Source organism: Rhinichthys klamathensis, unplaced genomic scaffold (genome assembly GCF_029890125.1).
Source record: "Rhinichthys klamathensis goyatoka isolate OS25496 unplaced genomic scaffold, OSU_Roscu_1.1 h1tg000310l_1, whole genome shotgun sequence".
Classification (NCBI taxonomy): Eukaryota; Metazoa; Chordata; class Actinopteri; order Cypriniformes; family Leuciscidae; genus Rhinichthys; species Rhinichthys klamathensis.
The window spans coordinates 947,501-959,633 of NW_026606828.1; the positions used below are offsets into that span (position 1 = coordinate 947,501).

The 12,133-nt window shown below is 34.8% G+C and overlaps 2 protein-coding genes across 3 annotated transcripts in view; both read left to right on the plus strand.

Moving 5' to 3' along the window:
• dock4 (dedicator of cytokinesis 4) overlaps positions 1–4,628 on the plus strand; it is a 71,745-nt gene extending 67,117 nt beyond the window's left edge. For both annotated transcript variants that reach the window (XM_056270949.1, XM_056270950.1), the window contains 6 exons: positions 1–41; positions 1,301–1,382; positions 1,547–1,656; positions 2,684–2,759; positions 2,874–2,935; positions 4,194–4,628. The exon at positions 1–41 is cut by the window's left edge and continues 80 nt beyond it. In XM_056270949.1, coding sequence (XP_056126924.1) covers positions 1–41; positions 1,301–1,382; positions 1,547–1,656; positions 2,684–2,759; positions 2,874–2,935; positions 4,194–4,598 — 776 coding nt within the window. In that variant the 3' untranslated portion in view covers positions 4,599–4,628. The remainder of the gene's footprint in view (positions 42–1,300; positions 1,383–1,546; positions 1,657–2,683; positions 2,760–2,873; positions 2,936–4,193) is intronic.
• Positions 4,629–7,818: 3,190 nt separating this feature from the next.
• The window catches only part of immp2l (inner mitochondrial membrane peptidase subunit 2), a 96,945-nt gene continuing 92,630 nt past the window's right edge, over positions 7,819–12,133 (plus strand). Inside the window, exon 1 of the mRNA XM_056270957.1 lies at positions 7,819–7,922. The gene's annotated coding sequence lies outside the window, so the exon portion shown is untranslated. The remainder of the gene's footprint in view (positions 7,923–12,133) is intronic.

A 12,133-nucleotide genomic window follows, 5' to 3' on the forward strand; every position in this document is an offset into this window, starting at 1 on the left:
CCGGCCAATCAGAGAGCTCGGATGAGGTCTTCAACATGCAAGTGAGTTATATTATTGGTATTACAATTTTAAAATGACATATCACACGAGTAGGCGTGCGATATGGATCTATATCAGCACAGCTGTGATTTACCTGAGTGCTGTAGGTATATATAGCCATATCACATGACTACGAGTGTGATATTGCATAAGAAACAAAAATGGGGTGTCTTAAATTACCCTCTTGTGTGTGGAACTACTTCCGTCCGCCGCGTAATCAAATCTCAAGATGAAGTTTAATAGATGAGCCCAAGTCTCTGTTATAAAGCTATATACTACAATTATTATGTAGAGTATTATGAGAGAGAGATTGAATAAGCGAGTGTGATTACCTGCATCTGATACAACCTTCATATTCAACATACTCATATTCTTAATACGCTGAGTAAAGCGATATCTTTGTCCTAGTATCCTTTTAACGGTTATGGGGATTTCCCATGAAAACCCTGGTCAGTTTGGTTGTGTCTTGCAATGTGTTGTTGAAAGTAAAAAATAATGTCAATGAACAGTAATATTTAATAAACAACAATAGCCATTATAAAAGTTGCAAAGCAATTCAGTCAAAAGTACAAAGGCAGCACTCTGATACAGCATTGAAGTTATATAAAGTTATGCAACTTTGCCCTCAGCCAAAACTTTTGCTCTTGAACAAATAATATATTAATGAGACCAAAGGTTGCCTGTTAAAAATACCCAAAATGAACTATTTCTCATGTTTAACGACATGTTTTCAGAGGGAGCGGCAAATTCCCGAAGGACTGGCCGAGATAAAGCTGTTCTCTGCGGGTACATGCTGAACGGCCACTGATGGCCTGGAGCTCACGTCTCCGAAAAAGTTGAAGCAAATTTTCAAAAATAGGCTCAATCTTTATAAATAAACCGTATATTTGAAGTTTAAATAACTATATTCTTACCAAAAAAACTCTTAAAACTACATACCGTATTTGTAAAATTATAGTGGGTTCACTCCTCCACCATTGAAAAACGGTTCCCGTGCTGATACTGGTAGAATATCGCATGGGTGGAAAGACCTCTCAGCCAATCAGATTCGAGGACCAGAAGTACCTGTTGTATAAATATGCCTATTCAAAATCATACTTATTAATACTAATATGAATGTGTACAATTATTTATAGATAATAAGGCATATATATATATATATATATATATATAATTTATATTTATATGATCATTTGTATTTAAATTTACTTGCACAAAAAAAATACTAAATCACATTATTTATCTGTTGTATTTTTTCTAGCCCAGTCCATCTACCTCAAGTCTCAGCTCAAATCACTCTGGCTCACACAATGTGAACAGCTCTGCACCCTCCAGCAATAGAGGTGAGTGAATTCAATAGACTATAAGCAATACGGCACTCGGAAGCGGGCAGTACTTACCGTGCCTCACAACATAATTGGCATCATTTTGCAGCATTGCCTCATTTCCTCTGTTATTTTGTATCCTTTCAACGCGCGCTCTACGTGTCTTTATTCCTCTTCATTAGCTTCTCCACTGCCGTCTGACAAGCACAAGCACTCCAGAGAGAACGCCTGCCTCTCTCCGCGGGACAGACTCTGCAGCGGCATTTTCCCCAGCCCGCTGGAACACACACAGGTCAGTGCAGCTGTGCCTGCACGGTCAAAGACACATGTAACAATTACAAGCCAAACACAATATTCAGTAGGAAATCATGTAGTGTGGGGCTTCATTTTTATCCATCAAGATTTGATTGTTGTGATTATTATTTGAAATTATCATAAAGCTGACTCAAGCCATATCTAGAGACCATAATATTTTAAAAACGTAAAGGTGGACTCTTGATTTGAGTCTGTAAGTAACCACCCAAAACACCTTAGCATCCACATAGCAACATCTCAGCAGCCACACATGATATTTAAGTATTGTAGTGGAGATTTGCACAATTCATATATTCTTCAGAAACATTTTATTTAGACATTTTATATATATATATATATATATATATATATATACATATTATTTAAAAAATTTGAGGTTAAGTTTGATGATGAATGATAAATATTTGATGAATATAAAGTTCAAAACAACTACAATTATTTGAAGAGAATTTTTTTCTAAACATTTATTATGTATTAAATATATTACTTGTCCTTATAATGAAAATAAGGATTTTTTTTATTTAATTAAATATTGAAAATGGTAATTAAAAATGACTTTATGCATTATATAATGTAAAAATAATAAAAATGTATATTATATTGTCATATATTATTATATATAACTTATTTATAATTTATACATTTTTGTATGTGAATAGCATAAATAATAATTTAAACTATATTAAGTATTAAAAAATAATTTATTAAATAGTAATTAAAAATTACTATTATGCACTATATAGTGTAAAAAATATATATATGTATAATATATTATATATAATTTAGATTTTTTGTAAATATTATAAATATAAATTTAAACTATATATAAACATTACATTTTACATTGGTAAAATCGGTTATATTTATAATTAAAGTAAAGTCCATTTTGCTTTCATGTTGTTTTTAAAAGTCCAGCGCTCAGTGTTCAGTAAACGTCCAGAGAGAAAGACACATAGAAGGTGTAGCGGAGTCACTGAGATTTGTATCTTTTATATCCTTTGTAGAGGATGATTCCGTTCCAAATACCAGTGGATTCACCATTACCACGGTGTGAAGCCAATCTCCCCACACCTGAGACGGGTAATGCAGCTTTCTGCTGTGAGATATAATACACCCGTTACACCTGAATCAGTCATGTACGGCTCAATGACATGTCCTTTTGTTCCTGTGTTTGTGTGTGTGTGTGTTGAATAGGATCTCTGTGCAAGAATGTGAGGTCACTGTCTCCCATGCCGACCGCCCGCTCCCCTCAGAAGGTGATTCCTTTATGCCTAATTCACACTATTATGGGGCTGCACGATATTGGACAAAATGAAAAGAAATACAGGAATGTTTACCAGATGACTTGAATAGCTATATTTGGAAAGAATGAATCATTCTAGAATGAGTGGGGTGATTTAAAAAATTGTATTAAAAAGCTGGAATATTAGTTTTTACTATATGAACCATCCTTTTAGGGCTTAACGGTTTATTTATTTATTTATTTATTTGGGCATTCACACTTGTTTGGTTTTTTACAAGAACTAACTCAAACCCCTTTCAGTAACCATGAAGTTAACAGAGTTTACAAAAATATCTCTCCACTTGAGTTTGCAAAGGCACATTAAAAAAACACATAGTTTTTGACTAATTAAGTATAAAAATATAATAATAATTGTGAAATTGCAATATTGTAAACGTACTGTAAAGAAATTGAGTATTTAATAAAAAAATAATAAAAATAATTTTATTTTATAGTATAACTGTAAAATTACAATACTAAAACGTTCTAGTTTTTTATTTTGAATAAATATGAAATACTTTGAATAAAAAAATGTAATTAAACCGATATATCAGCCATAAAGCGCTATAGAGTGACGCTATAGTTCCGGAAGTTATTCTTCCATTCATTATTCCCATAGGGATTTTTAAAAAAGTCTTTATTAAAGAGTTATAAGCTCTGAACCAAGCCAGTCAGCTACAAGGTGAATCACAACAAAGTAAAAATGAATATTAGACAAAAAGACAAAGGTACAATACTGTGTACTTAATGGCTTTAGTGGGGGAAATAACAAAAATCCCATGAAGCATTGCGAACAGCATAATCAAATTTCATGGGAGCTATTTTGGCGCATGTTGCTTTTTTCAACTCTCTGATTCTATACAGCATCATGGGTAATGTATGTCCAACACGATAATTGTAAAAAAAATAAGCTGAAATAATGCAGGCTGATGGCTTCAGCAGAAGCAAAAACATGGATTAACAACATCGTAGCTCACAGTAGGGCTGTCTTTTAAAGGTTTTAAAGTTATCATTTAAAATCAGTTTTCCTATGGAATGAATGGAGCTTTTACTCTCGAAACCCGACTGTTGCACTCTATTGTGGCTGCGGTGTCACATGACAAGCTTGACATGAAAATAATAAGGTGATACGTTCTAAAATAATGGTCGCTTTAAAAAAGTCACACCGGGCATATTTTTAACTTACTTGTGAACGGGTTAATGAATTGCTTGTGCTTGATTTTGCTCTGCAGTCAATGGTGCCGCCCCTCACGCCCTCCCCGACCGATGGCTTGCCAATGGGGAGCCTGGCATCTCACTCCCCTGCCCGCTCTGGCAGCTACAGCAGCGGCATCTCGTCCCTCAGCCGCTGCAGCGTCTCTGAAACGTGTGGGATCGACCTCCCGCCGCCCGACCCTCCTCTGCCCCCCGCCGTTCCCATGGACATGCCCATTCGGCGGGGCAGCAAGACTCCTCCTCCCTACAGCGTCTACGAACGGAACAATCCCCGGCGAGCGACGCCACTGCCTCACAGTCTATCAGTGCCGCCCAGTACTGACAACCCCAGCCTGACCGCAAAACCCCAACTGAACCGCACACAGCGAATTAATTCCGAACCGCGCCACAGGCCCACCCCCAGGAAGGTCTCTCAGCTGTAGTGTCCGCCGCGCTAACCGCAAACTGGGACTAAGTTGCATTTTTTTGCAGCTGTCTAGGCTATGTATCATAATTGGGAATGTTTTCAAATGCAAGGAGGACAGGGAGTGGCATATTCATAAATAAATCTTTCAAATCTATTAAATAAGAGTGTCAATGAATAAATAAGTCTATGTCAATACATGCATCAAGAAATGCCAAATACAAAAAGGTAATAAATTAATCAAAGTCCAAATCCAAAAGTTTAATTTAAAAGCTATTTATGTATTTATTTATTGACACATTTCATAAATAAAGAGAATTATATTTACTATCTCTTGAATCTTTGAAATAAATAAGGTCGATAAATAAATGTTAATACATCAATGCAAAATATAATTTAAAATAAAATTGAATAAAAACAATCATTTGATTACATAAATAAATCCTTTGGACTTCTATGTATTCATTGACATACACACATTTATGGTTTATTGACATTTTTGCTAAAGATTTATTTATTATATCTCACTCATAGTCCTCCATACATTTTGGTTTTAATTTAGCGATTTGTATTCTAGAATGGAAATGAAAGTAAATCGGAATGCACCCATGATGAATGTTTTTTTTTCATTTCATTTTTGTTCGTTGATATTAAGTTAGATCATCTTAATTTCATTTTTCGGCTGCATATTTGGGTGACTATTTTGTGGAAGTGCAGCTCAGAAACGTTCTTCACCGATGAACTGAACCGGACACAGTCCTTCTGATATGCAGTTACAGCTGGAAATGATAATGTACTGGAAAAGCCTTGAAGAGATTATATGTACGCTTTAAAATGGCATGTAATTTACAGCAAAAATCTGAAGATCTGGCAGGTCCATATCCCATTTAGAGTGCACTGAAACATATTGCTAGCAAGGTATTTTTGATAGAAGTACAAAATCAGTGTTGTACAGCTTTTCTTTCCACACTATGGCAGTCTTTTTCTTTTCTTTTTTTGGTCTTACACGAACCGAGGCGTGCAGCTAGACCTGCATCCCGTTTTAACCGCTTTGTACTTTCCGGAATGGCTAAAAGGTGCTACATATTTCTTAGTGTTTTTTTTTTTCTAATGTAGCCTCGTATCTACCGAAACTGCCTGACCGTTTAAATGTGCCATGTGATGAAATTGTGTGGTCTCCGAGTTTTGTGCCAAAGATGCAAACAGTATTAACTTCTTTGTCAGTGAGAGTAGTTAGGAAAGCTTACCTGAAGTTAGCGTGACCGCTAGTGCTCAACAATGTGCTTCTTAAACCGTGTGCAGAGGCGTAGATCAAGACTGCATGGGGCATGAGCAGTTACAAAGCAATATAACCATTGTAGTTTGCAAAGAGTGATAGAAACAAACACTTTTCCCAGCAGCCAGATCCTAAATCAGGTTGTGTCGCCGCAGTCACTTCCGAACAATATTGGCTGGATCAAATCTGTGTTTCTTTCTCCTTTAAATGTTAAATCCGACAGAACTGTTCACATCGAGGTCAGAAATTCAATTTGGACTCTTATTTGGACTTTAGGTCATAGATGATAAACACAAAGTTTAGGAAATGCTGTGTGGAATTGATTTTCTTTTATATTGGTTTATCTTTTATATTGTTTTTTTTTTTTAAGAGTAATTTTTTGCACCATATTTTCATTGAAAGTTTCTTTAAATCATTCAAATAAATAATTTTATGTGTCATTTTTAACTTGGAAAATTAACTTAAAACATCAAAACATTCATCTTGCTAACAAAGCCAGCAAATGTTTAATGAAACGGCTGATTTTTAGACATTTAAGAAGTTGCATTTCAAAAGAAAAGAGAAACGTTGCCACATTTTGATGTCAAATTGATCGTAACAAACAGCTTTTTCACTGCCAGCTTGAAAGCCCACAATTCCTTTAATAAATAATGGATAATTTGATGTATTTAGTTGTTGAAATACAACTTCAAAAACATGCAACAGCCTTCGGGAATCACGTGGACAATCGAAATGGTCTGCATTTTATACAAAATTGTTCATAGCAAAAATGTCCCCTGTTATTTTATTGCATTTTTGTAGATAAATACAAAGTACAAAGTGCTGTATTTTTTTTGGCAACCTAAAACATTTGAAGCACGAAAAATCAAACTAAAGTTGGAACAGTGACACAATTCTTACAGATGGGCACCGATTCGCTTGTTCCCTATTTTATTAACGGCTTTGCAGCAAATGTTCTCATATTCCCATGTTTTACGAGAGTTGCTCATTTCAGGCAATCATGTTTTGTAATTTCGATGGATTGCCAATGGTCAAGTCGTAGGACGCTTGTATTTCTCCTCTCCTCTTCTCTCCTTTCACTCTCCTTTTTATGGATTATACTCTTTCTGTTCAATTTTTTGAACTTGTAAAGTTGTACTTTATATCATACAATGGGATGAAAGTATTCCATATAGCCACATGTGTTACAGATTTTGTACAAAAGGTGTTTATATGAAAATGTAACCAGTTCATAGCTTTGAATGTTGCAACTAAAGTTTTTATTTGTAAATGTTGAATATTAACCATCACACAAATAAAGGTTGATTGATGTAAAGTGGGAGTTTTCATTTATTATTGCTGCTCTTGAGATAGATCCAATACGAAGACTACAAAGAGTCATTAACCACGGCTTCTTTTAACTCACTGTAAATAAATGAAAGTTGCTGCCTTAAATTTATACGTACAATCAACTTGGATGTTTAAGACATTTCAACTTAAATGACATTAAAACTGACCTAAATGAGTTGAATCTTGTACAACTTAAAAAAAAGTTGAAAATGACTTAACTTATTTTGATGAGTTAATGCAGTGTAAAAACATTTTGTCATAACTTAATGATCATATCATTTTTTTACAATTTGATGGAGTTCCCATAATTGGTCAATTTGGTGGTAAATTTTGTAAATTCTAAATGACCAACATTTACATCTGCCACATAGGCCTACTTTAAAAACAAAATGTGTCTTTTCTTTTCTTTATATGACCATAATACAATGTTTTGTGGACATGCAGTAGTATGTGTATCATGTTATTGATACAATGGGCAATCATTTGGCGCCATAATAAAGACGCTTTTTTTTTCCTTTTCTTTTTTTACTCATATCCTTGTTTTCTTATGCTAAAATTGAATATGAACTTAATAATGTATAGTAGGTTTTGTGAGGGCTTTTCCTCATATATTATTATATATTTGTAATCTTCCTGTCAGGAATATGATTCAGACATGGAGGGCTTTAGGACCCGGGAAGCAGCGAGCGTGGTGTCCCACTGACGGAGCGACGTACAGCACATACATAAAGACATTAGGTGAGTGTGTTGACACGTCTGAAACCATTGATACTCAGCATTCAGACATTACCAGTGCTGAAGGGTTAATGCTTCACTTTTGCTTTTGTGTGTTAATTGCATCCATCCGTGATAAAGTTCATCACACGCCCATAGTTTGCTCTTTTTATAGTAGTAGCGACATGTCCTGTCAATCCAGCGTGGTCGCCATTCACGCTAAACTATAGTAGATTTACTCATGTAGTGTGAGCTAGTGTTGCAGTTTTTAACTTAGTACACAACAAAATGAAACAAGAGAGATGTAAGATAAGACTACGACATTTGCTAATGTTGTAGCCTACTGTTGTATGAACTGGCGATCTGTCAGAGCTCACGTGCTGTGTCTCAAAACCTGTAATTATTTTGTAATACAAATGTGCAGCATCATAACTATACAGAATACTATATCCCACAATGCAGTGCACTTGAATCGACTTGACCTTCCATTTCCAGAATCACAACCTTGTATCAGACACAAATTTAAACATTTAATGTAAAGAGATAGCTGTTAAGAATTTGTTATGCAAAAGCAAAATAATAGTTTTTATATCCAGAATGATAACTGGAAGCCACTTTATACACACATGCTTTGTTAAAAGGTCATGTGATGGTGATATAGTTCAATAACATTCAAATAGTTTGTTTTTGTATATTAGTATTTCATGTTATTTTTTTAGTAGACAGTGTATACTGTGCAGTAAACAGTGTGTTACTAATTAGTAATCCATTCCTAACTGAGTTAAATGCACCTCCTTGATAGTCTTCACTGTTTTGATGTATATCCGAGTTTGCTTTCTCAAACAAGAAAAGATGTAGGGCGGGACTTCCGAGTGGTGCAGGTGTGACGTCAGAACCCAGAAGACTAATTCGCTGTTTTCTTCGAGATCTTTCTATGGGGTTTTAAAACAGGCTAATGCTGCCCAAATGTTAATTGTCCTAATAATGTATATATATTTTTAGGTAGGCCGTTTATGATGTTTTGAGCATTGTTTACTGCTCTTCACAGTCTCTCAGTTCAGGAGTAAAGACCAGCATTGTCATTTTTTATGCGATATATATATAATATATTGCCAACACGTGAATATACTGATATAAAAAGATTCTCCCATAGGAATGCTGGATTTAGATTCTAGGCTAATTAATTAAAGCTGCCCTCTGTATCTGCCCTAATGAACACGATTATTTAGAATTTCTAATCAGTAACTTGTGAAAACATCACTTCATATTGGCTTTGCAGTATAAAATGGTTGTATATATTATTACATATATTTAATAAACTACATACACAGCTGCAGTCCGTATCTTTTGGCGCTCTTGCGGTTAATAAACCGAACTGCATCCCAGACAGCAACATAGTGTCGGCCCACATCTGGTACACGTGGATTCAACACATACCAGATGTGGACCGAATCTGTGCCGAGTCGACACTATGTTGCTGTCTGGGATGCGTCCTACGGAAGAGTAGTGTAGCCGCAGCTATTTCTCTCTGTTTATATCTATGACGAGTCACGCAGGTAGGCTACTGGGCAATGGTACAACCCGAACCAGTCTAAAATAGTCCGAATATAAACACTTATTATAGGTGTACCGAAGTGATTCAAAACACGGGTTGGAAAATGGATTCATGATGTACTTGCTTATTGTATACATTTTGTAAATTTTGAAAACAAAAAAAGTTACGGACTGCAGCTTTAAATATATAAACTATTTAAAGGTAAAGTTTACCCAAAAATGAACATTCTGTCATCATTTACTCACCCTCAAGTTGTTCCAAACCTGCATTCATTTCTGTCTTCTGCTGAACACAAAAATGCCAGTAACCGTTAATGGGCCCCATTGACTTCCATAAAAAAAATACCCATATACTATGGCATCAACTGTTTGGTTACCCACATAACTACACTGCATATACATGTCTTTACTAAAAGAAAATGAGAAATATGTTATATGCGGTATATATATATATATAAGTATATATAACTAAATGTTATAATATATATATATATATATATATATATATATATATATAATTATATTTTTTAAATAATATTATAAAAAAAGAAAGGCTTTTTAAGATGCATGTGAACCTTAAAATCAGTCAACATTTCACTTAGTGCATATTATTAACTGTTTTCAAAAGTTTTACCATAGGATACTGTGAGTCAGTGTCATTCTTTCTGTCTGCTTGTCTGCAGAACATCATTAATCTCACCGCTGCTATGATGCAGACTAATGGTCAAGCATTCCAGCTGAAATCATACAGCTGCAGACATTGAGATAATTTAACCAGATTCCGCCTGTCAGCATCGTGTTGTGAAATGCACTGTTAAAATATGCCCATGCATCAAGGAAACCGAAAATTGCCTTGTCAAGAGTGGAAATCTGTCATTGCAGTTTCAAATTACCCTAAAGCAGCGAGTTCACTAAGCATTTTTCGACATATTTGATGACTAGTGCAATTAAAATGGTTACGCTCATATAAACAAAGGTAACAGGCTACAGTTTTTCTTTATGCAGGTGGCATATTTGACAGTATTACTTGCAGGATAAATGGGTTAGGAGTTATAAACGGGAAGCATATGATAAATTGATTCTGCTGGAGACCACCATGCACCGCTTCGCAGCTGCGTGGAACGGTCACCTAATATCACAGAGGCATTTGCTTTCAACTCTAGAAACACATTTTTAATTGGGTTCGGCTACAAAAAAAAACCATCTTTGTTGCACACCTGCTGTGCCAACCTTGTTTTTTTTTATCGCTCGCGGTTTTATTTCTGTCCTTAGCACATGGAGAATGGTGGAAAATGTTCTCGACTCTGACTCTGAAAGGGGCCTTTGATGAAAAATGAACTTGACGTTTTCTTTTGATCACCACGCACCAGTCCTAGATTCTCCCATCTGCCCGTTTTTAAGAATAAACTATTAGATGCTCCACTTTACGCACCTTTGAGATCCATGTGCCAACCATCTACTGTATATAGAGCCTCGGGCTGGGCATTACACCATTACTTCACTCTCTGTTTGTAGCCTGAAGGAAAAATATAGGATTGTGGCTCGGGACAAGCAAAAATAGACTTTTTTTCTTTCTTTTTTTGTAGCCTGTCATGTGTTGTGTGGCTCCGTGGTGATTGGCAATCTTTCACTGTATGTGCTGGTGAGGGATTATTGTTAGAGCAACCTGACAGCTGGCACTTGGCAGGTCTACCCAGAACACCATGGATAATTTAGCCACTCGTTGTCATAATAGTTCATTAGTCGCACTCTTGTGCTAGATGCATCTCTTCACGAACTAAGCGAATTAATACTTAACACTACAAGAAGTGCCAGAGACACATCAGAGAATCTGGTAGACGAAGATGTGAAATCAAAATTGACCCTGTTTACTTTCTTAAAGGGATAGTTGACCCAAAAATGAAAATTCTGTCATCATTTAATCGCCCTCATGTTGTTCCAAACCTGCATTCATTTCTTTCTTCTGCTGAACACAAAAGAAGATATGTTTAAGAATGTTGGTAACCAAACATTTGACGGCATTATTAACACATGTTATTGTGTTTGATTCTTGCAAGGTCTTCCAGAGAAAAATAATGTTTAATCAAAATTCATTAACTTGGCATAACTTACTATTTATTAGAGAATCCTGAAACAAATGTATCACGGTTTCCAAAATATCAAACTGTTTTATATCAAGTTTTTGACATTGATGAAAATAAGAAATAGTTATTGAGCAGCAAATCATTATATTAGAAGGATTTCTGAAGGATCATGTGACACTGAAGACTGGAGTAATTCAGCTTTGCATCACAGAAATAAATTATATTTAAAATATATTGAAATGGAAACCAGTTATTTTAAATTGTAATAATATTTCACAATTTTACTGTTGTTGCAACTGTGATTTCATTAAACCCTGCCTTCTAACATACTTACTTGAATTTATGTCAAAATTTATATTGATAATCATATGTATTTTAGTCTTTTATAATATTTAAGAATTTCTTTTATATTTTTCAATATAAAAAAATATTTTTTTATAATGTTGACAATTGTACACTTTTCTTGCTTTAGAAAGTCTCAACATAAAAAGTCAAAATATTGTTAAAAAAATGAATTACTACAGTACTAAATGATTTATATTCAGAGCTGTGAAGTTTTTGCAGGAGATTTCTAACTTCTGACATTTGTACTTATGT